General features: G+C 35.3%; 6 protein-coding genes across 8 annotated transcripts; 1 reads left to right on the top strand and 5 right to left on the bottom strand.

The window, feature by feature from the left end:
* Positions 1-765: 765 nt before the first annotated feature.
* On the bottom strand, positions 766-3,271 carry LOC8267268 (methyl jasmonate esterase 1). Its single transcript, XM_002522306.4, has 3 exons — positions 2,633-3,271; positions 1,298-1,429; positions 766-1,206 (listed from the first exon to the last, which is right to left on the bottom strand). The coding sequence occupies exons 1-3, from the start codon at positions 2,996-2,998 to the stop codon at positions 922-924; spliced, it is 783 nt and encodes a 260-aa protein (XP_002522352.1). The 5' UTR covers positions 2,999-3,271; the 3' UTR covers positions 766-921.
* Positions 3,272-3,421: 150 nt separating this feature from the next.
* On the bottom strand, positions 3,422-8,021 carry LOC8267269. Of its 3 annotated transcripts, none has more exons than XM_025157937.2 (11): positions 7,886-8,021; positions 7,667-7,783; positions 7,507-7,584; positions 7,300-7,386; positions 6,607-7,224; positions 5,956-6,435; positions 5,280-5,341; positions 5,079-5,184; positions 4,816-4,895; positions 4,230-4,559; positions 3,422-3,621 (listed from the first exon to the last, which is right to left on the bottom strand). In XM_025157937.2, the coding sequence occupies exons 1-11, from the start codon at positions 7,922-7,924 to the stop codon at positions 3,567-3,569; spliced, it is 2,052 nt and encodes a 683-aa protein (XP_025013705.1). In that variant the 5' UTR covers positions 7,925-8,021; the 3' UTR covers positions 3,422-3,566. The 3 variants fall into 3 exon arrangements, with proteins under 3 accessions (XP_025013705.1, XP_015576742.1, XP_015576743.1); XM_015721256.3 differs by having other exon boundaries at positions 7,859-7,994; XM_015721257.3 differs by lacking the exon at positions 5,956-6,435 and having other exon boundaries at positions 7,859-7,994.
* A 45-nt stretch (positions 8,022-8,066) lies between these two features.
* Positions 8,067-10,524, top strand: LOC8260550 (pentatricopeptide repeat-containing protein At3g50420). The gene has a single exon (XM_025157936.2). It carries the CDS (start codon positions 8,067-8,069, stop codon positions 10,179-10,181), a length of 2,115 nt encoding a protein of 704 aa, XP_025013704.1. The 3' UTR covers positions 10,182-10,524.
* Positions 10,525-11,031: 507 nt separating this feature from the next.
* Positions 11,032-15,577, bottom strand: LOC8260552 (nuclear pore complex protein NUP58). Its single transcript, XM_048377478.1, has 6 exons — positions 15,082-15,577; positions 14,469-14,583; positions 13,420-13,893; positions 12,367-12,907; positions 11,790-11,830; positions 11,032-11,577 (listed from the first exon to the last, which is right to left on the bottom strand). Exons 1-6 carry the CDS (start codon positions 15,363-15,365, stop codon positions 11,542-11,544), a joined length of 1,491 nt encoding a protein of 496 aa, XP_048233435.1. The 5' UTR covers positions 15,366-15,577; the 3' UTR covers positions 11,032-11,541.
* A 2,379-nt stretch (positions 15,578-17,956) lies between these two features.
* Positions 17,957-19,303, bottom strand: LOC8260553 (putative glucan endo-1,3-beta-glucosidase GVI). Its single transcript, XM_025157942.2, has 2 exons — positions 19,189-19,303; positions 17,957-19,056 (listed from the first exon to the last, which is right to left on the bottom strand). Exons 1-2 carry the CDS (start codon positions 19,256-19,258, stop codon positions 18,110-18,112), a joined length of 1,017 nt encoding a protein of 338 aa, XP_025013710.2. The 5' UTR covers positions 19,259-19,303; the 3' UTR covers positions 17,957-18,109.
* A 2,065-nt stretch (positions 19,304-21,368) lies between these two features.
* On the bottom strand, positions 21,369-22,849 carry LOC8260554 (dof zinc finger protein DOF3.4). The gene has a single exon (XM_002522312.4). It carries the CDS (start codon positions 22,429-22,431, stop codon positions 21,694-21,696), a length of 738 nt encoding a protein of 245 aa, XP_002522358.1. The 5' UTR covers positions 22,432-22,849; the 3' UTR covers positions 21,369-21,693.
* Between the last annotated feature and the right edge of the window lie 611 nt (positions 22,850-23,460).

Here is a 23,460-nt window from a genome sequence, read left to right as displayed (position 1 = left end):
AACAACGCATCAGAGGAAGCTTGAAAGCCTGGGATCTGTAGATTCAATGCATGATCCTGTAGTCTATAAACTATCTGATGGTGTAGGGTTGCAGAGAGAGCGTTATCGACTTGATTCGCTCCTGTTATTTGGACTTGAACTTTTAGTGTAGTGGGAAGATAAGGATCACTGAGGGATAGATTGAAATTAGGGAAGAATGTCAAGACAACACTTCCTGTGTTGAGTGTTGTGACGATTGTTCCGATCACTGCATGCTCATACTTGAAGTATCTTGTGTCCAGTAGCGACATACGGGCTGGTGACCGGTAAACCCATCCTTCCGTGATAGGATAAGACTAGTCTAACTGCTCCAAGATGGAGGTGTGTGTAGCCTTGTTTTCTCCACTGTTCTATGAAGGAGGTTGGAATTTCGAGAGTAACGTACTGCTCCTGTGTGGTAGCAATAAGAGAATACTGAGAAATAGAAGAAGATTGGACATATTCTTTTACTGTAAGGGGTTGTTTATGGATAAGCTGGTTAAAGGTTTTTCTGACAAAGTTTTTTTTTTTTTAAATATTTTAAGGGTTCATAATACAAATAATCTTGAAAAGGAGGATAAAATTCGGGCAGATACATCAAAAGATGTGGTCCCTCTTGCAGCGAAGTTAGTGCTTCAGACAATCTTTTCCCATATATGAATGGTTGAATAATTCTTCAACAACTGTTAACCCAATCAGAAAATGACAGCATACTGCATTTTTTTAAATTTCGCTACCATACTCAGATTTAGGGTATGAAATTGAAGCAAGCAAATTGTTGAATATTGCGAAACAATGTTTCATAATTTTATTACATCATTTTCCATGTCATCTTCTCTTATTTTCCTTGTCTTTTTCTCAGATCAACAGGCCAATAAGTTACCAAACGAAGAAAGTGCGGATTCATAAGTATTTCTTGGCAATCTCCTCCAGGCAAGCGCACAGCTCTTGTGGCTTGGAAAACATGGCCATGTGATCAGAGCCAGCAATGATCTTTACCTCGTCAGTTGGATTGTTCTTGACCATCCACCTCTGCATATCCTCTTTGATTATCAAATCTTGGTCACAGACAATATAAATTCGAGGAACAGATCCGTATTTCTCTTCGGTGACCGTAATTGCATCTTGTACAGCTGCAGTATCATAGAGAGGCAAATGTCTTATCAACAGTGTGGCCAGAGTTAGATCCTGCATAGTTTGGAGGGAAAAAGAAAGAATAAATCAATTGTACAGAGGAAAGTTCAACATATTATCATAGCAAGTAGGAGGATGCTATTACCTCAGTTGGGGAGAGCTGATACAACTTGTCTGCCAAGACGTTAGGTCCAAACAACACGGAGGTTGGAGGGTTGTCTGGTCCATTATCAAACATATATTGCATGTCCATGTAGGAATTGAATTGTCTATCAAACTATAAGTTTCAGAAGTAGATATCACCACTTAATTCCAAATAATATGAAAATTAAGGGAAATGAATAGCAAGCTTAAGTCCATAAAGGAAAAGCAAGTGCAGGTGCATGTATCCACACGTGTTAAACATCGACTTCTGTTTGTTCTTTTGTGAATAATTTCGCCTTGTAAGCATCAAAATAAAAAACAAAGTAAAACAGGCGATTGTGATGGCTAGCTCTTGTATTCTTCTTATTTCTTGGGTTTCTGCCATCAACTGGCTACTACTGCAATTCAATGTCGATAAATTCAGAGGAAAAAAAGATATACAATCTAGTGAACTTTCTTTCTAATTGACAAATCATCAGTTATCTTCCTCACTTCTTATAATTAGTATTTTCCTCACAAAATTTCTCATAACATATTATGATCCACTTCATGTTATGGCCTTTGGGATCAGCTTATAGGTCTATGATTCACCACATTGAATTTCTACCTTTTCGACCTATGTTGAATTAGACTTGAACGATTATTAGAGAGAGCTCTATGATCTCTAAATTTTTAAGAGTTCACAATCTTAAAGAAAATTTCTACTTGTTTTATTTCGTAAGGAAGCAACATTTAAATAGTTACAAAAGAGAAGGCTATCCTCTAACTCTTTAAACCCTACTTGCCATAAGACAAATAATTAAAGAAACTTAAATAAGGATGATCTTACGAATCACATATAATAACTAAGTAGGAAATTAACCAGCAAGATATCAAGAAAAACATTTAAGGAAAACTTAAAGATCCTAAAAATCACCTAAATAGCTAAATAGGAAATAAACTAGTACAAAGCGTAACACTTCAATTTAGAGAATTATACTTCTCAAACGAAAGAGATTTACAGTGTTCTCCAGTAATCTAGGAGCATTCTAAGAGCTAAATAGAGATGTAGGCATAAACCCATTTGCCTTACTTTAGAAGACACAAACAATTAATTAAATCAGCCGCCTCCTTGTTCATTGGTTTTATCAGCATACTTAAAGAAGTCTAAATTATTGAATAAAAAGTCATGTGACAACAGAAGAATGGAAAATATACATAAACATACAGATTACGATTGTGTTAGGAAGAAATCCATCTCCTTTTCGTCTAGATTACCAAGATTGTGAAGAGTGCATGTTTATGCATGTGTGCTTGAATTTAAGAGAGAGAGAGAGAGAGAGACAGCAAATAATACCTCTTCCTTTAAAGTGAAGTAACTGAGTTCAGGACCTGGCATAAAAGCTGTAGCAAATACTCCAGCAGAAACTTTTTCAGGAAACCTTTCCATTGCAACAGATAAGCTGAGCCCACCCAAGCTGTGGCCCACTAGAATGACCCTCTCCTCCGGTGGCAGGGACATCATAAATTCCATTAAAGGCTCATAATAGTCCGAGAATGAATACAGATCATTCACCTGCTTGGGGTGTACTCCAGAAGCAGCTAGTTCCAAAGCTGTAACTTTATGGCCAGCACATTTTAGCAAAGTTGCTACCTTGTACCAACACCACGCTCCATGACAGGCTCCATGGATCAACACAAAATGCCTCTGTCTCTCTTCCATGTCCTTTAACTCCACCGTTGCTTTTCCTTTTGTTTGATGGAGGCTACTATTATACTAGGAATGAAAAACTCTATTTTAACCCAAAGAGTTTCGGGCACATACTTTTTGTTTAAGACAAAGTTATCCATAAATGTCCAAACGCTGTCACATTACCCTAATTGAAGAGGCGCTTGGACTGGACCTACAATCGTTAATTCCAAAAGTCATGTGGAACCTTTATAAGACTAATCTTGATCAGACAAATAGCAAATTGCCACCTATAGTACGACGGAAATTTGTGATCTCTCCATTAGAGATATTTCTATTTGTCCAATCAATTATTTTCCAAAAAATGTAGAATAGCTCTAGAATTAAGAGGATGCAATCTACACGAGGATGCGTGCTGCATTCTGTGTGACAGCTATTCTAACAAAGATCTACAAGTAATCAATTCCAGAAGTGCAATTAGTCCATATGTAATTAATGTTTCCAAATACATTCAGAGTGATAGGATACTAATTCCTTATTCAATCCCAAAGCAAAAGATGCAAATATCAACTCTTTTGAAGTTCCCAAATAATTGATCCAGTCATAGAAAGCCATGAGTCTCTTGATCAAGGCATAGCTCCTCAAACTTTTTTAAACTGCCAGAAGAAAACAATTAATATGATGTTATTCCATCAATAAATAAACTTTAGTAATTAGAGCAGTATGGTAAAAGGACCATGTCTCAACAGGGAGCTAATGCACTGAACTTGCTTAAGATTCTTCAAATCATCACATCACATAACATGAATGAAAGTCGGATCCAACTTCTTTTGGCATTACTGAATAGTGAATTGAGATAATTTAGGCCCATATAATTTGGGCCAATTGGCATGATGTATTCAGACTCTAAATGCACCAAGAATTCTATTATGGTGTCCATACAGTTAAAACTAAAATGATAGTTTCCAATGAGTTTGCCAGTACCCCTTGGGACATTCAACAAAATTGGAATGGGAATGCTGTTCTAGAAGGTATTCAATAGAATATCCATGGTGCCCAAAGAGAATCCACTTTCAAGGACATGACTTATGCACTGAGATAATACATGTGCCACAATCCTTTCCTAGATAAATGGAGAAATATGAATACTTGCTTGCTGAACTATGCTAAGGCTAGTAAACAGTAACGGAGCAATAAGTTCTTTAGTAGAAGCACAAAGAAATCAATCTCAATTAGGAAAGAAAAGATAATTAGAGAAACACACCGTTTTAAGAGAACTTCGGGATTATATGGAAACAAATTCTTGCGTTGAAGATTTTCTACAGAATCTTTCAAAGAAAGCAAACAATCTTTGGCTTTCTTGAACAGCTTTCTTCTGGTTTTACAGTCATTATGACAATATTCAAATTTTTTCTTTCCTTTTTCTTCAAGTGATGAAGGAGCGAATTTTATAGGCACAGATGATGTCTCCACCTGAAGATTAGAAGCTTCTAGAAAGATTTTTCTTCTTTTGCAAAAAGAGTGATTTATAACTTTCTCATACGTAGAAAATTTCATAAATAAGTGCCATGAACTACACACAGTACGCAAACACCTACGAAAAAAAAAGTAGAAAATGAATAAGAAGCGCGTCAGAATCCTGTACAAAAGAACTATGAGAAAAAGAAAGTCAGCTCACATAGGAGTCATAATGCTAAAATTGCTTTGATGCACCAAATATCCATGACAGACACATGGTTAATCAGTATGTGTAACAACCAACTAATATATTAGAAACAAGTTTGGCTAAGAATTTGCCATCAGAAGGTAAGAAGGCTTAGTTTAAAATCTAAATCAACTGGAAGACTTACCTTAAAAGATATTCTGCGCAACTGATTCCTATATCTTTAGAAATAAGGTAATCAAGAAGCACTTGGTGATCATAATGCAACTGCAGGAGACAAGAATCTCATATTGATTAAAAAGATTTGATCCTTAAGTGTAAAAAACTAAACTGAAATTTTTATTGTTCTTTTATTTTATTCTTCTTATTCTCTGTGGCAGGAATAAGTTGCCTGTATGGTAGTGTTTGGTATTTTATAAGCATCAAACCTTAAAAATGTAAAAGACTTGCCTCTGCGAGGAACAGATGGAACAGATATACAGGATTAAAGATGTGTGAAATATGGAAAAGAATATCTTCTTTAACATCTTCTGATGTCCACTTTACCCTATTCAACCTGCATACAACACAATAATATAATTATGCTTAGGCCATCTGACCAATACATTTCAGTTTAGGTACTACAAGCCAACTGGAATATTTGGTTCTCACAGTTGCTCTAGACAGGAGTTTATGCTTAGCAGTTGCAGAAGCACCTTAAATAAGACATCGTCCTGTACAATAAAGAAACAAGTAATGGAGCATAGAAGGTTCAATAAAGAAACAAGTAATGGAGCATAGAAGGTCCAATAAAGAAACAAGTAATGGAGCATAGAAAGTCCAAGAAAAAATTATATATTATATGGAATAATACTGAACTACAGTCTCATAGCATTTAAAGCAAGTAAATCACAACTGGCTGAAAATGTTTTCAAGAAGAATACAACCGTAAAAACTAGAATTTTTTGAAATAATTATTTCGACAGAATTAGCAGGATAACATGAGGACACTAAGATGGCTGGTGTTAAGAGAGGTGAAAATGACATGCATCTAAGATGAGTTCAGAGGAGGTTGAGACCTTTGGGTTTTCATCATAGACCATCAGATGCACTAGTATAAAGGGTCAAGCATGTTGAATATGCTGGAGGGGAAAAAAAGAGGGGTAGAATTAGGATGACCTGAGATGCAGTCATGAAAATGGATTTAACAGAACTAATCTATAGGTGTACATAAACCAGAGTCGTTTGAGGAAAATGATCCATATAGCTGATTCAGACCAGATTAGGTTTAAGGGTTTTAGTTTAGTTGAGTTGACCTAACTTGTCTTCCAAAAGGTTGAGTACAAACCTCATGCATATATAGTTGAAGGAAAGAAAAGGTAAAGCCTATGCACTTCTCGAAATACATCTCTTGGCCCACTGACATATCAATTGGAAAATGCCCTTGAAGCCATTTGTAAATCTCTAAGAAACCTTTCTTTCTACCACAACAGTCCATGTCTGAGATTGAGTAACCCGAGCAACAGTTGAGAGTTCCACATGTACACTTCTTGCTCTTGTCCCTTGTCAAGCTGATCAGGCCAAAGCAACACCTCAGGAAAAGGAGAATAGCCCACCTTTGCAAGTGATGAGAGTTGATGCCATGTATGTCTCCATCAGAAAGACTTGATAAAAAGGGAGAGTCTTCAAGGCTTTCATCTTGAGGAAACTCAAGTTTGATTATGGGTTTCCACAAAAGCACTTCAAAGTAATCATGAAGAAGTTGCAACCATGAAATGAGAGTAAAGTAATCAAGACAAGTTTGGTAACTAAGCCTCAGCATAAGCATCTGCAGAACATGTTTTAGTTTTAGTTGGTGTAAACATAATTTTAATGGATTCATAGAATAATGATGACATCAGTTTGCTGTCCTAAGAAAATATCCAAAGACTATATTATCCATAGACTATATTATCCATTTTCTGCATACATGAATCAAACAACCGAGTCAGATACTCACCAACAATTTATGTCTGAAGTATTGAGAGACAGATGCGCTCACACAATTCCCTTGCCCCCCAAGACAACAAGATACAACTTTAGGCACAAAGCTGGTGATTAAGCAAAGAACAGGATGATGATCTTGGGAGCCAACCTTAACTTCCACGTCACAGCTTTGTTCAACTAATGAACAGAGAAGCTGAATAAAGTTGCCTAGAAACACAATTTTCTTCTGCTGTTCACCAACATTTTTCAAAAATAAAGCATCCATAAAGTGATTATTCTGAGCATCACTTTCCTTAGTCTCACTACTCTGACTAACTTGAATCTCATCCATGAAATCACAGGGCACATTCGAAAGAAAAGAATGGACAGAACCAAAGTACGCCTCACGAAGTTCATCATCAGCCTCTTGCTTCAAATATTTTAATATGTTGCGTAAAACTCGAATAATTGCAGCTGCTGCAGACCAGTTAGCATTTACTAGTCTAGATTTTAAGACAACAAAGCTAGATGAATCATATTTTGAATATCCAGCTCCATTTGTTGAAGGTGGCAAAGTGTGTGACAACACATTAGAAATTGCCAATTCCAAACAAATAAACAATGAATGAATAAAAGAATTCCATTCACTTCCCTGCCAAAAACATTTATAGCTCAGACAACTCATGCTGAAAGCAACATGACATGGTAGAAGCAAATATTAACTTACAGAAGCAGCCACAAACTCAGAAACAACAAGAAGAATGTTGCCCACCAAATGTGGTACAAACTGACTCTCGACTGTTAAAAGAGTTACCTGTATGCCAAAAAGAAAAAAAGGAGTACATAAAAGTCACATTTTTCCAGCAACTTAAAGATTGGATTTTTAACTAAACAATAATATTATTGATTATAACAAACTTAAAAATAAGCTTACCAGGTCAGCTAGGATTTTGATCAAACAGTTATGATCCTCATGATGTAATTCTAATCCACCCCATAATTTCTTATCTTCCTGCTCAATAATTAAAACTTCACTCCGATTTCAAATTGAATTTGAACAGATAAAGAGAGAATTTGGAGAAAAGAAATATTACTTCATCAGAATCACAATCAAGTTCACGTTTGATTGTCTGAATTTCTCTAAACAACTGAGAGAGAACAATTAGAAGATCCTCTTCCTTGTCTTTGGTTAAATAAATGACATCTGGTTCCTGTCAAAAATTACAATAGATGTCATTACATTAAACGAAACCCTAAAACAATCAATTTTTTCTTAAAGACTTAACTGGACGCAAACGAAGTGAATCGTTCACCAGATGGCACAGATTCGAGAGCCTCCATTCCCTAGACATATTCCCAGCTTCTGATCGAAAACCTTTTTCTGTTAATTGTGTAAGAGCTCGAAACGCTGCCGTTTGATCATTCAAGTAAGGAGAAAAACATATAAAACCGGTGCGTGTTTTGTATTTTTGGAAAACGGCGGGTGAATTCTGAATGAGTACTATCTGTTGCTTAGAAGCTCTAATAAAAAAGTGTACCACAATTAACTCGCTTAAGAAGGCGCGTCAACTACACGCCCTGATCCTAGCCACCACAGCCTCTACCAGCTATGCACAATCTCCTTACCTTAATAATAATCTCATTGCAATGTATGCCCATTGTGGTTCGCGATCGGACGCGCAGAAATTGTTTGATAGAATGCCTCGAAAAAATGCTATTTCTTACAATGCTCTTATTGCAGCGTATTGTAGAGATTCAAGTTATGAGACTTTGAGTTTTAAGTTATTTTCAGATATGGGAATTCAGAGGTTGCGTCCTAATGGTGCAACGTTCACGAGTTTATTGCAAGTTTGTTGTTTGCTAGAGGATTGGTTTTTGGGATCTACACTTCATGGTCAAGTGTTACAGTTTGGGTATGTGAATGATATTTGTGTTCAGACAATGTTGCTTGGTATGTACTCAGATTGTGGGGATTTGGAGTCCGCGTGTAAGGTTTTTGGATATGCAGTGGAAAAGGATGATGTTTTCTGGAATTCTATGATATCTGGCTACTTGAAGAATGATAGGATTAAGGAAAGCCTTAGTTTATTTGGAGAAATGGTAAGGTCTGGTACTATTTTTACCCAGTTCACATGTTCAATGGCATTGAATGCTTGTAGCAAATTGGGATATTATAGTCAGGGACGAATAATTCATGCCCAAGTTATTGTTTCGAATATACTACCTGATTCGGCTTTGCAGAACGCCTTGCTTGACATGTATTATAGCTGTGGTGACAGAAGAACAGCCTTAACTCTCTTTAGTAGAATTCAGATTCCGAGTTTAATTTCTTGGAATTCAATGATTTCCTGGTTTGCAAAAAATGAAGAGGGAGAGAAAGCTATGGGTCTGTTTGTCAAGTTGCTTGGTATGTCTACTTGTAAACCAGATGAGTATACTTTTACAGCCATTATTTCAGCAACTGGTGAATTTCGAGCAACTGATTATGGGCAACCTCTCCATGCCCAAGTTATTAAAGCAGGGCTGCAGTGGAGTGTCTTCATAGGAAATGCTCTGTTGTCGATGTATTTTAGAAACAGTGACGTTGAAGCCGCTCGAGGGGTTTTCAGTTTGATGGAAGAGAAAGATGTTGTTCTTTGGACTGAAATGATTATGGGTCACTGTAGATTGGGTGATGGAGAAAGTGCAATAAAATTATTTTGCAAGATGCGTCAGGAAGGCCATAAGAGTGACAGTTTTGCTCTAAGTGGAGCTCTGAGTGTCTGTGCTGACCTTGCAATTTTAAAGCAAGGACAAATGCTTCATACTCAGGCTGTTAAAACAGGATGTGAAGCTGAAATATCTGTTTGTGGAAGTCTTGTAGATATGTATGCTAAAAATGGTAACCTTCAAGCGGCACAGTTGATTTTTTCCCAAGTTTGTAACCCTGATCTGAAATGCTGGAATTCAATGATCGGTGGATATAGTCATCATGGAATGGCAGAGGAAGCAGTAATGCTCTTTGCTGAGGTTTTAGAATGTGGTCTAACACCAGATCAAGTGACATTTCTGTCCCTACTATCTGCCTGCAACCATAGTGGCTTGGTTGAGAAGGGAAAATTCTTGTGGGATTATATGAAGAAGAATGGCATTACGCCTGGTCCTAAGCACTATAGTTGCATGGTAAGTTTATTAAGTCGAGCAGGATTACTGGATGAGGCAGAAGAGCTTATTACTGAATCAACCTGTAGTGAAGAGCATTTGAAACTATGGAGAACTTTGCTGAGCTCTTGTGTGAATAGAAGGAATTTAACAGTAGGAGCTCGCGCAGCAAAACAAGTGTTAAGATTAGATCCAGAAGATAGTGCAACTTATATTTTGCTTTCAAATCTTTATGCTGTTACAGGGAGATGGGATGGTGTTGCAGAATTGAGGAAAAAGATAAGAGGTTTGATGTTGGAAAAAGACCCGGGCGTAAGCTGGATAGAGGCCAAGAATGATATTCATGTGTTCTCTTCTGACGACCAATCAAACCCAGTGATTGATGAGGCACAAGCTGAAGTGCGTAGACTACAAAGGAACATGATCAGATCAGTTACAGATGAATATGAATTTGATGCAAGGATATAATCTACATAGGATGCCGCAGCCATTTGACTAAAAAGAAGCTTGGAATACTGTTGATTGGAGATTCTCAATTCTCAAACTCAGGATGGAATTCAGAGCTGTAAGTTTCAAACTGAAATCATGCCCTGCCAACGGTATACATGCAGCTGAATTAACCATACAGTTAACTTGAGTCTGAAATTTATCTTATAGCCAATTCCTTAACCAAGGTGTTGAAAACTAGGTTGTATTAGCTTGGAATTCATAGTGCTGGCTGGAAGGGATATTAAAATCATGTTTGGCAACTGTACGTCCATAGAAGAGAATTTGAAAATTGCATTGATTAGTTTTATCCATAAATTGGCAATGTTATTAAATCCATAATTTTCATTTATAATCTAAACTTATTGCCAGGTTATACAGAATCAGAAAGATTAGTCTTCTTAGAGAAAATTGCAATGATGGATTTGTCTTCAGTTCTTTTTTCTTCCTCTTAATCTGCACAGCCTGCAAGTTCAATTTCAGAGAATAGTTCCCACATTCTTCTCTGCCCTGATTAAACTTTTTATAAGCTTGAAGTAGAGAAAAAATATCTTTAGCCCTTCCTCTGTTCAGGAGTATGAGCTATGTCGTATATGAAGTTCTGTTAGCGAATTACATGACTAAATAGCCTATCTGTTAATTTTTGGCAGCTCATATAAAATAAATCTTAATTGCTGAAATGCAGGGATTATCATTAGTTAAACTTGTCTATAAAGAAACCAGAACGCAACCACAGAACCATCACAAATTGCAACTAATCCTTATCCAGTATACCAGATTCATATTCTTATCGCAATGCCCACTTGGATAACTACCGAAACCAACACAATTATTCCCTTCGAAATAGACTTCCCTTTGAAAAATAAGATTAAAAAAAATGTAAATAAGTGCAAGTCACAGGTGATCTATCCAATGTAAAATGTTTCTGCTGAGTGCTACAAGTATATAGACTAGACTCTTTAGTTCATTGGTACAATATGCAAGCAACAACCGGAGAAGTTTTGCTTCTTATCAGACTCTAATCTATATCTCAAAACACCCTCTAATAAAATTTATCATACAATGTTTACAGGATCATGGATCTTGGGAGCATCCTCACGAGGCATTTACAGCCCTAAGGAAGAAAAGCAGATTTGGAAGGCTGTGTTGCAGCAGCATATGAAAAGTGAATCTGATTTTCTTAACCCAACAAATGTACTGAGACTGAAAGTAGCGGATATGAAGGCATTTTGGGAGCAAGAAATTCATGTTGGCAATGAAATTTAAGGATCCCAGTAGAAGCGATCATTTGGGCAGAGATAAGAAGTTCCCTTTAATATTTAATCACCTGAAGCCATTGTGACTACCTTCGAGCTGTACGAGATTTTGGTCTTGGTTTCTGTATAGAACATGGGGAAAGAAAAATCATTTACACAGTTGAACAAATCATGACCTACATTAAATGAAACATGGGAGTTCAGTTACTCTGAATCACATGTATTTGACTATTCTAACTTTTAGTGGAAGGTAAAAGGCTAACATTATTTGTCCAAGAAATAAAATTTTAGCAGAGAAGGTAAAATCAGTATGTTGTAATAAAGAGTTACTCACAGATGTTGTCCCAAAGCTAGATCCTGATGTTGCTGCAGCACCTAGGAAAAGAATAGAGAAGTTTATTCAGACTAGCACAGAAAAGTTAGAAGAGTTTGCAATAGTAGCAAGGGCTCCTGTGTACAAACTGATCATCTGGACTGGAAGACAGCTGCTACTTAAATACAATTTATCTATCAGATTATCTACTCTTGATAGTATTTGGAATATATTTTCACAGTCAAGAAGTCAATACAGAGTGTATCAAAAAGGATCTACATTCACATATTTAGGAACCATACAATATTGCATATATCTCCCAGAGGGACAAACTCCCAGAGTAGCAGGGCCAAGTCATTGATAGGTCAACAGACACAAGTCCAAATGCCCATCTTAAACTAAGCAAATCAACGAACATTCAACAAGAAATTACATCACTAATACAAGAAAGTTCTTCACGCTATAACTAAATATTACAAGTAAAGTGGCACAAAATCGAATGACCTGAAAGGAAGATATGCAATCATTATGTAAAATCTGTACTGCAGAGAAAAGAAGAAGAAGAAGAAGCAGAAGACATGCACGAGATAGAAGGTACCTGATGCAAATGGTGTTGAAAATAGTGAACCTCCAGGAGGTGTGCTAGAAGCAAAAGGTGTAGCAACACCGCTAAACAAGGAGGGAGTTGAAGTTGGACCAAGTAATGATGCTGATGATGAACCAAAAAGTGAAGGCTGTGGGGAAGCACCAGATGATCCAAACAAAGAGGATACATTTGCAGAGGCTGTTGGTGTTGCAAATAAAGATGATGACGGCAAAGAAGAAGATGCTGCAGTAGAAGGTGTACTGAAAAGAGAGAACCCACTTCCAGAAGATGCGGATGCTGTTGCTGCAGATGTCTGTGGGGCAACTGATGCTCCAGGAGTTGCTGAGCTCGCAAACAACCCAGCAACCTGTGTTGAAGGCTGTGAATTTGGAGGCAAATGCAAAGTTGGATGTACCCGCTTAGCAGCAGCTTCTTGCTTTGCTGTTTCCCGCCTATCAGCCTCAAGGAATGGATCGTTCAACTCCCCTCGACGGCGCTGGTCAGCCAGATAGGCAGTTCTCATAGATTCAATGTACTGATGAATGCTCTCCACCTAGGGAAACAAACTAATGAAATCATTACAAAATTCATAACCCAAAGCACAAATCTTCAACTAAAATTTTTCCTTTGAGTTCAAACAAAATCTAGACTTTGAGTCTTGACTAAATGTAAATACCTCTAATAATCATATAAAGCAGCAAGATGCATAAGATATTCGATGTGGTGTGATATTCTTTGACTGTATTAATAAATTAATATCTAAGTGTATTATATTTTTGGTCTTTGACTTGAAAGGAGTATTTCAGAACTGTGGAGAAGCTTTAGACTGCGAAAGTGGTAGGAGTAAGAAAAGAATCGGATTTCTAGAGGTTCAATAAACATCCATCTCTGGTGATTCGTTATAAAAGAATCCGTTTACAGAGGTGATAAAATTATTGAAAATTAAGAAATCCTCAGACCAGATGTACATTTGGCGAGCACAACCTACAAAAGAATAGATTTGCAGGAAAATGCAACTGGCTGTAAGATAAAACAAGTTTAAAGGGAATCCTCATCTTCCTTTACCTTAGAAGTGACATGAACAAAGAAGTCGTGCAAATTTTCCATGACTTTTGGAAGAGACTGCAATAATGAGGTACCAGGGTGGGAAGAGTTCCGGTCAGAATCTAAGAGGAGCAATTGCTCTAACTCTTCAATCCACTGGCGGCATTCACCCAAATATTTCTCAAATCTAGCAACTGTTTGCTGCAAAAATGGTGATGGTTTCTTAGGGAGCCCACTGTAGAAATCAAAGACTGGCAAAATAGAGGCGGACGCTGTTTGACCAGTAGAACCTGCTGCAGCTGCTGCTCCAGATGGCTGAGATGGTGCAGCAGCATTTGAAGCACCTCCTGCATTGGGACGAAAGAACCTAGGGCGTAGCATCATGAAAGAACGGATAGCCATCTCCGTGTTCCGTAACATATCTTTAACATTGACCATAAGCTCCTGTAGTAGAGTTTTTTGTCTCTCCATAGAAGTACTGATTCCCCCAAGCTCCTGAGATAACGGTTAAAAAAATTATCATGCAAATAAAATAACCAAAGGACCAACTATAATCAGCTAAGAGAAATTGGCTTGGTCCTAAACCAGTTTTCTTCTGTTTTTCTTCCCAAAAATTAAGACTTATGAATGGACTTTGCTGGGACTGAAAAATCCAAGGCATATCTTTTGATTTCAAGTTGGTGTTTGCCTCATAACCTATACTTTTATTGTGAACTAAATTTTCCTGCACGCAACTGTTATTATTACAGATTCCTTGGAAGAGAAAAAAAGAAATCAAGTTCAATTTCACATCCAATATCTGTATGAACTCTAAAAGTTTAACAAATGTTTTGAGCATAGACATATAATAAATGAACCTAGAACTTCTTGATTGCTTCTTCCTAACCAACTATAACTATAACTCCATCCTGCATGCAGTTTAATTTAAATTTGGGGTCATAAAGTAATATGAGCCAGGTTTTTACAAGCATAAACAACTAGACAAAAAACATAAAAAAGAAAAAAGAAAGAAGAAGAATAAACCAAATTCAAGCATAATAACATGAATGATAATAGAAAGGAGTACTGACCTGAATAATATGTCCAGCATCAAGCTCAAAACCCTCATAGGAAAATGCAGAATCATAAAGGCGACTACACTGATCTAGCCTCTGGCTCTCATCCCTGTACTCCAATATCCGCTCCCTACACACCAAAATCACTAGAGCATCTTAAAGAAACAGCAATGTTGTAACCAAACATAAGCATCAAAATGATTAGCAAAAGTAGCTAATTTCCAACTCAAATCAAAACTTCTGCCACATGAAAATTAAAAATCCACATGAACAAACCAACCAAGTAAATAAAACCAGCTCCTGAAAAATCAGGGTAATGTAAAATCAAATACGTCAAACACTCCGTATATATCTGTAAACTTTTATTAAGTCAATAAAACCAAAACTCCTTTACTAGTCTTTATATAAGAAATTAAACCAAAGTCTCAAATTCATTATTTTCTACCAAAAAAAGAAAAGAAAAGTTCTACTTCTTGGATTCTGATAAGTCCAAGAAAGCAACATTGCAATTTTAATAATTTTATTATACTTGTGCTAACAAAAGAACTGAGGCAAATAAAAACCCAGAAAACAAAATGCAAAAAGATCCAATCTTTTTCAAAAGAAAAAAAAAAAAAGGAAACATTACTCGATCTGGAGCAGAAACTTCTGGGAATCAGGGTGGAGATCAGCCCATTTGGTACTGTAACTGGCAGGAGCTTTATCATTAGTAAAAAGATACAACTGTTGTTGCTGTTGTTGTTGTTGTTGCTGCTGCTGCTGTTGCAGTTGTGGTTGCTGCTGTTGCTGAAATTGCGGGAATTGTTGCTGTTGCTGCTGTTGCTGAGGGAAAAGTGGGCTGCTTTGTTGAAACTGAGATTGAAATGGTGATTGAGATTGAGGTTGTGGAGTTGAGAATAGAGAAAACGACATTTGTGTGATATTTTTTATTCAAAAATCTTTTTTTACTATTGTTATTATTATTGTTGTTCTTGATTGTTTTGATTCTGCATTTGGATTTTGGTTTTAGGGTTTTGGAAATTTTTGAAAAAGCCCCAAGTAAAACCCTAGAGAGGGAAATATAGAAAAACAAAACAAACAAGAAACCGCCTTTTCTTGGGAAATTTTTTCAGAAGGGCAGCGATAATAATATTCTTTATTTGCTGTTGACGGAACTTGGAAAATTCATTTGCAGTTTTAGTTGATTTTATTAGTCCATTTTGCTGATCAGTCCATGTATTTTTTACTTACAAATTGAGGGGAAAGTATGGGTCTCAAACACTATATCCACCCTGGAACATGAGACTATGTAGCCATCAGATTTCATTAAAGAAAATAATGTTATACAGAGAAAGAGTTGATTGGTTAAGAATTCTATAGCATAATTATTAAGGATAGAAATAGCAATCGAATTACAAACAATTGACACATAATGAATAAGTCGTAACTATTGAATTAACTCGGTGAATTTAGATATAAATTATTAACGGTTTAACTCTTAAAGTATTAAAGTGTCATAAAAAAAAAATCACATAACTCTTTGTATCAAAGGATAAAGTTAGAATACCCAATAAATGGTAATTTCTAGCTTAACTAAGATGATGAGTTCAAATTTTAAGTATATAGCTGCGTTAAAACTCTTAAATAAGTGTTTTACAATCCGTAAGTATTTTTGACACGCTTTAGATTAAATCTATATATATTTATTAAGGGATAAAGTTAGGATCAAATTTTATATTCTCTTAAAAAAATATGGATTTATATGTTCTCATAATGTTAGCTACTTTTTTTTTGTTTAATTCTAAATTTAAAAAAGCAAGATGATTTATCAAATCAGACTCATAATTGGATAAAGGGATGTAACTCCTCTTTTCTTCACCTCATTTTAAGCTTTAAGGTTCAAAAGTAATAAAAAAAAAATAAAGAAACCTTGAATCCAACATCAAATTGATCTCAAATTTACTTTTTTAATGTCTCTATTCAATTCAAGTTTTTTTTTAAGAAAAATAAAGAAGCCACCGTGAAATTGAGGTTAAGATTTCTATAATCTGAAGAAATCTTAAATACAAGAAAAAGAAACTTTTGTTATACTTCAAGAATCTGACCATGGAAGAGCAAAGGCACCAGCACCACTAAAGTCAGCAACACCACTGCCACTGTTAAAAGATAGAGAGTGCAATGATTGGTAAAGGATCATTAGCAAAGCCTTTTTTTTCTCTTCTTGTCAGGCTGTATTTGATAATTTGAGTTGAATTATAATCAATCACTAAAATTTAAATGTTTAAAATATATTTTTTTTCAAAAAATGAGTAATCTATTGTTTTTCTCTTCTATGTGGATCGTCGAGTAATAAAATATTATATTTTTTGATACATCGTTATAGATTAAATTAATTTTTCTATTAAGTATCTTAATTATTTAGTCTTTTGAACCTAATTATTTACTTGTTTAAATTTGATTTTATTATGTTATAGTTTGAGTAGAAAAAAAATATTAAAAAAAGAAAAAGAAAACAAATAATCAAAATTTTCAAATTAAGAAAGACAAAGATACAAATTCCATAGTATAATATAATGATTTCCTATCTTGCTAAATATAGTAATATAAGAAACAACTTCTATAAGGTATATTCATTGAAGAAATAGTATACGTAAGTATTCATTGACGAAACATTAAAATTTTAGAGAGATATATTATAAATCTTTTTAAAAAATATATGGAATCTAAAATAAAATATGAATAATATTAATAAAAGAAAGTCATTTTGAAGGCGAATTGAAAAATTTTAAAAAATTATAAGCTAAAATTTAAAATATAAAAAATATTAGTAAGAAATCTTTAGAAAAAAAAAAGTTTGGAGGGCGGTGGTAGAAGGACCGCTTAAGACGAAATCTGATGAATGGGGATTAAATGCAACAAACTGGTAAAATTAAAGTACCAAACTATAGATTTTGCCTAATGCAATTGAACAATAGAAAAGAAAATATGGGTATTGCCCAATCCAATTGAACAATAACAAAAATATATATGCATGTATACTATTCATGATTTAACCGAAAGAAATATAATATTTAAAATGAGAAATTATAATGAGAAAGTTATATACATGATTTAATTGAACTCCTTTTAGATTGTATAAATTTAAGTTCTTCATTAGATTTCAATTTGTAAATTAGAAAGTTAAAGAAGTGGTAACAAGGATTTTGCCTGAGACATGAAACAAATATATTCAATTAATTAAAGTTCATTTCAAGTGACAAATTAATTATAGAATACTAATCTCATTAATTCTAGTCAGTGAATTTTAGGTTATTAGTACCGAGTAGACTCTTAGACTATGAATTTTTTAAATTGGAACCTCGGTCGGAATCAAATTAACCAAAGGAAAAAACAGTTCTGAATCCTAGTTCCAGGAACCGTATGAATATAACCTGGTTTTTTGGTTTTATTCCTGGCATAACAGAAAAATTCTATCTGCATAGAGCAGTCTTTTCCTCTTGCACTAATATGAAATTCAATGAAAATGGCAAAAGGATAAAATTTTAAGACCATTTAGATGTGTAGAAAAACTGGGGAAAATGTCTACAGCTTAATCATCTAGAAACTAGGAATCTAGCTTACTACATTATATGAATTCGCTAACTGGGCAGCTTCTTTGTTGAATTGTAACTCCTGGCTTAAAAATTGATAGGGTAGACTTCTGTCATGTCTGGATTAAACAGTCCAAAATGCTGCTCAATCCCAGCAGCCTTGAGATCTTCATTGAACATGGCAAATATATAAGTTTCAAGCACCTTTCCTGGCCTCTTTGGAGTTCCAGTACTCGCCTTCAAACGAGCAATCAAGTTATTATTGTACGTTTGGGCATTGATGATGGTTGATATTGTTTCTGCTCCTCCTGAAGGCCATCCTGTTTCACTTACTACAGTTTCTACGTCATTAGCTCCAACCTTTTCTAGTGCTGCATATGTAGCATCCACTTGTGCATCTAGCAAATTTGTATATCCTAGTGCTCCATCGGTCACGACCACTTCAGTAGTGTTGATTAAGGCATAGTCTAGCCTAATATGTACAGGGTCACTGGCATAAGCAAAATAAGGATAGACATTGCATAATAAAGGATACTTGTTAGCTTGTAGATATTGAACTATAGGTACAATGATAGGAGCTGCATCAGGACTCCAGGCTCCTGCGGAAGGAGGGTAAGATGTTCCAAGCACACTTTGGGATACAGTGGTTGACACAGGAATTCTCAGGTTTGCTGCAATTAATGCATTTTGAATGGCTTGCATTGCAGGGAGAATAGAGGGTGCTAGATCAGTAGAAATCAACTCATTTCCTACAGCTATGCATCGAAAGGGTACAGTTGCTGCAAAAGGGACAACATTAATCTGAACCCAAGTTGTGGCAAATGCAGGGTCATTGGCTAAAGTTGGAAGATCATTGTTTACAACTCCAAGTATCACTTCTATTCCTGAATCTTGGAGAGCTTTTAAAGCGTCAGGATTCGGGTCGAAAAGTCGAATCCTTTGAATGTTCTTGGATTTGCATAGCTCTATTACTTGAGGTGGGAGTGGAAGGTTGTCCGCAACTCTGCCATAATTAACACCAACATTTTGAGCTCCTGCATAATGCATCAATAGATCACAAATAAATGAAAGTCATAAACTTGGTAAAACTTACGAATTGGGATTGGCTCAGTAGATTTATAAGTATTTCCATGTCAAGGAAAAAGGTTAAAATAAGAATACCATACCAGCAAAGTCATGGAACTGAATGCTAAGCAAGAAAGCTGCTGAAAAAATGCAAATGATTGGATGAACCATGGAGAATCTTGATAAAGATTTCGAAACTTGGATTATCTTCTTAATGGAGATTAGTAATGATATATACAATAACGATGGACTGATTTTATAAGTAAAAAGTTTTGCTGTGAATGAACAGTATTCTCTGGGGATCATGGAGAGAAATTTTTGTCCTTTCCATATATCACATTTTGGCCTTTGATCTGCGATTTTTTACCTTAAATCTCATGACATTTCTGGCAAATGTACAAATACTAATCTACTCTACATAGAAAGACTAATTTTTTTATCATCAGAAAGTAATCTGTCAAAGCCAAACAGCTATATCATGCATATAAGCTTTGTATGCTAATTGATATGCTTGCCTTTCATAGAATAATACAAAAGGAAAATACATCCGAAAATGAGTAATATAGCAATGGGTAGGGTACTCACCTATTTAAGGACGAATCTAAACCCGTCCTAAAATCACTTATTAAATTAACTTTATTATCCGAACTCCTTCAAAATCGAATGAAAACAATCGCATACTATCCGAACTCGGTAAAAACCGTATAACATATATAGTTATTAAATAAATTTATAAAATTTTTAAATGGATAGTGGATATTCTACCCATTATATCCATTTATATAAATATACAGATAATTAAACGAGTATTCTTTTATAATAATTAAATTTTAAAAAATATTAATAAAAATAAAAAAATATAAAATCTAAATCATATAATTTTAATTTTTCTTATTATTTACTTATCCAAAATCTACTTATAATTATCTGTATCCATTCTATTATAATTCGATCGTCAGTATCTAAAAATACCGGTTCGATAGTCATCCCTAATAATGACATGTCATTTATTAAAATCTACATTCATTAGTTAGTTTTTAATCATAAGAAATAAATAATAATAAATAAATTAACTAATATAAATTTAAAACGTAATAAATAACAACAAATATTATTATAAAATTAGTTTTATTGTTATAGACTGAATTTTCCTTAAAAACGTTTCAGTAGTGATTTGAAATTAGTGGATAGATTGATCTTGTCGGAAAAAGTTGAATTTAATAAAACCACAAGAATCAAGTCATTGCAAGTTTCTACTTCTCGTGCAAATGCCAACTTATTCTGAAGGCAAAGACTGGTATCAAACCAAGAACATCACGAGAATTATGAAGACATTTAACAAAGACATCAGTCATCCTTTCCCAATCCCATTTGCTTAAAAAGAATTAAAAGGAAAAAAACACAGCCCACACGGTTGTCGTTTAAAGAGTTTCTATCAAATAACTGCCAGAATCGGAATATGAACTAACGACTTATCGTCTCCATAACATTTCAAGACGGTTGTCCTCGCCAAACATTGTTAACAACTTGCATTTAAACAACAATGTCAGTCTTAAACTTCTATCTTTTAGCTGCCGGCGACGTTGAAATTGGCTGTCGTTTGCTGAACATTAGCTGAGCTCCTTTTGTAGTGGCAAGTCAAACTATTTAATGGCCAAATTTTTATGCTGGAGATATTACGACTGGCTCAAAAGTAGTTTTCAGTTATAGTCTAACTTTTTCCGGTCAACGGAACAGGCAAAAGAAGGGTACACACCGCACACTACAAAGAAGAGTGTCAATAGGTGCTGAATTGTCTGCAAGTGAACCACGTTTACAGTTCAGCTAAGAACGTTGTAGGTCTGCAACAGGTTGCGTATTCTTTTATATATATGCAAAATGTCTTTGATTGCTGATGAGGAGATTGAGGAACAATCTTAATTGCAACTATATAATTGAATTGTGAGTAAAATAGTGAAACTAAATTACAATAAAGAATTAAATCAACCATCTATACCATTTTCAATCTTAAGAATTGAACTTACAGACAAATTGCCATCAGGATCAGTATCAGAATCAACTGTTTTCATCACTTCATGGTTCTGCAGTTGTTTGTACACAACTTGTCCAAGAAATGTACCATCATATAATCAAATATGGTTTCTACGAAACTTAACCATGACAATCAAGATGAAGAATTAGTTGATCCAATACTAGTGAACATATTTATTTCTTCATGTAAAGTCTATTTAAAAGATAATTTTCTGATTCTAGCTAGTTTGCACAATCTACTAATAAGAGCTTTGATGATCATCAGGAGTATGTATAGCTAAAGATGGTACCATGTCAACTACACAAAAAGAAGGTACATAAGCTAACAAAATCACTTTCACATGGCATAGAGAGTCAAAAAGAGGGGGAAGAAAAAAAAAAGAAGAAAGGAAAAGAAAAAGGTCACATTTTTCTTTCTAATTTCAAACCTAAATATCATCTCAACACTTAAAACTATTAAGTAGTAATCAACTAAACCCCCCAAACCAAGGGTTTTCTTTCCCTAGAAAAAGGATGAAAAAAACCCATAAGAGAATAAGAAGAAATTAACTATTAAAAGAAAGAACATTAACATATCATTTAAGACCATTTCCAGGAGTTGAAATAGCTAGATCAGGCCAAGAAAAGCAATCACCAGCACCAACAAATCCATTTTCAGCACCACCTTCAAAATGCCATGTGTTACTCATTCCTGTAACAGCACCACCACCAACACTACCACCATGACCACCACCAAGACTAGCACCACCATCTCCAACTCCAGGAAAAGGCCAAACCCCTCTTCCAAGACCAAAACCCACATCTTCAAAACCAGTCCCAAGACCAAGACCAAACCCTCCTAGTGCCAAAAAGCCAGGACCTTGAGTATTCAACAAAGAAGTAAAACTACCACAAACGGTAGAATTAGCAGTAGTGTTATTCCCATTACCCTTCCCGTCAATAAACTGCCCTTGGTTAGCCATGAGAGGCACCAGCACAGGGGTGGCGGATAATGGGAGATTATGATCAACTGGGTTGGATGTGATAGGACCAACCACAGCAGAAGAAGTACGTGACCGTTTAGCATTCTTGCGGGTGCCGCCGCCAATAGGGATGTCACGGAGAGTGCCACCATGGGTCCAGTAACGGCGGCAAGACTTGCAAAAATGACGTGGCTGAGAGAAGTTATAGTTATTGTAATAGCAGAACTTGGTATTGGTAGAGTCACAACGCGGACAAGGGAGGTGTTCGTGCTCTGGCGGTGGAGCTCCAGGGACGTTGTTGTGGGGTTTGGTTAATCTTTTAGTTTCAGTAGAACAAGTATCTGATGGCATTTTGTGATATATTCCGAGGTGGGGTAAAATTAACAAAGATTGAAAGAAAGAAAAAAAGAAAAAGAAAAGAAAAAAGAAAGCTTTCCTGATCCTTTTGGTCGTGGATGTTCAAGAAATTAACAAGAATTGTAAGTTCGACAAAGGAGAGAAACAAGATTCAAGAATGTGAAAATGGGTATGGTTTGATTGCTGTGGCAAAGGCAAAGATGGGGTTTTTATGGAGAGAGAGAGAGAATCTGAAGGACACTGAAGGGAGTTCTGAGAGATATATGAGCAGAGAGAAGAGAAGTGTGCAGCTTTACAGTGTTCTGTTAAGCACGACATTTTCAGTCGGCTTTATTTTGGGTCGGCTACACAAGCTACTAGGTATGCGGCTTATGTGCTTGGAAAGTTGAAACTGGATAGCTACTGCTGCTGCTGCTGTGTTTATGTGTGCTTTCTTTCTTTTTAAGATTAATTTCTTTGCTATTAAGATTAGTATCTATTAATCTACTATCTAATCTAACCACATATTATATTTTATGATGTGATCATATTTACATTAATCAACACATAAACTATAATAATATTTTAAAATCCATCACTATATCTCCAATATGATCTAAGATTTTCTTTAATTTGTTTGTTTTTTCTTTGGTGGTGGGGAAGGATGTGATAAGTTAGGTAAGAGACACTGGCAATTTGGAGTTGGCATTGGCATTATTGATAAAAAAAACAGGGGACCCATGTGCTTGAATCTTTGAAGGATTGATCTATAACATTATCATATATATATATATATATATATAGAACCATAAAAACAAAAAGAAAACACATTGTGTCACTTGTTTGCTTTTGTTGCCATTAATTGAGAAAAGAAGATAGTCTGGTCTTGATAAGGATTATAGTACGGGTAGAAAGAGTATTTGGAGCAAACAAGGTAGCTAGCTTCTAGCTACATTCCAAATTCCAATAATACAACCATTATGCATGAGACATATAGCCTTTTTCTTTTGCATAATTATTCACTAAATATGTCTGCAAAGAGTA

The sequence above is a fragment of the Ricinus communis genome, chromosome 7, assembly GCF_019578655.1.
Source record: "Ricinus communis isolate WT05 ecotype wild-type chromosome 7, ASM1957865v1, whole genome shotgun sequence".
NCBI lineage: Eukaryota > Viridiplantae > Streptophyta > Magnoliopsida > Malpighiales > Euphorbiaceae > Ricinus > Ricinus communis.
The sequence above is the reverse complement of the archived record's forward strand: the minus strand, read 5'-3'. Positions and strand labels throughout refer to the sequence as shown.

What these genes read in the sequence shown, in the direction of transcription:
- LOC8267268 (XM_002522306.4), bottom strand. Translation starts at nt 2,998, where the DNA reads ATGGAAGAGAGACAGAGGCATTTTGTGTTGATCCATGGAGCCTGTCAT. An exon ending in ACTTCACTTTAAAGGAAGAG is followed by an intron (nt 1,430 to 2,632) that starts GTATTATTTGCT and finishes TGAAACTTATAG; the next exon opens with TTTGATAGACAATTCAATTC. An exon ending in ATCAGCTCTCCCCAACTGAG is followed by an intron (nt 1,207 to 1,297) that starts GTAATAGCATCC and finishes CAAACTATGCAG; the next exon opens with GATCTAACTCTGGCCACACT.
- LOC8267269 (XM_015721256.3), bottom strand. Translation starts at nt 7,924, where the DNA reads ATGTCTAGGGAATGGAGGCTCTCGAATCTGTGCCATCTGGTGAACGAT. An exon ending in TCAAAATCCTAGCTGACCTG is followed by an intron (nt 7,387 to 7,506) that starts GTAAGCTTATTT and finishes TTTGGCATACAG; the next exon opens with GTAACTCTTTTAACAGTCGA. An exon ending in TTCAACTATATATGCATGAG is followed by an intron (nt 5,342 to 5,955) that starts GTTTGTACTCAA and finishes TTTATTGTACAG; the next exon opens with GACGATGTCTTATTTAAGGT.
- LOC8260550 (XM_025157936.2), top strand. Translation starts at nt 8,067, where the DNA reads ATGAGTACTATCTGTTGCTTAGAAGCTCTAATAAAAAAGTGTACCACA.
- LOC8260552 (XM_048377478.1), bottom strand. Translation starts at nt 15,365, where the DNA reads ATGTCGTTTTCTCTATTCTCAACTCCACAACCTCAATCTCAATCACCA. An exon ending in AAGTTTCTGCTCCAGATCGA is followed by an intron (nt 14,584 to 15,081) that starts GTAATGTTTCCT and finishes TTTGGTGTGTAG; the next exon opens with GGAGCGGATATTGGAGTACA. An exon ending in ATGCTGGACATATTATTCAG is followed by an intron (nt 13,894 to 14,468) that starts GTCAGTACTCCT and finishes CCGTTATCTCAG; the next exon opens with GAGCTTGGGGGAATCAGTAC.
- LOC8260553 (XM_025157942.2), bottom strand. Translation starts at nt 19,258, where the DNA reads ATGGTTCATCCAATCATTTGCATTTTTTCAGCAGCTTTCTTGCTTAGC. An exon ending in TCAGTTCCATGACTTTGCTG is followed by an intron (nt 19,057 to 19,188) that starts GTATGGTATTCT and finishes TGCATTATGCAG; the next exon opens with GAGCTCAAAATGTTGGTGTT.
- LOC8260554 (XM_002522312.4), bottom strand. Translation starts at nt 22,431, where the DNA reads ATGCCATCAGATACTTGTTCTACTGAAACTAAAAGATTAACCAAACCC.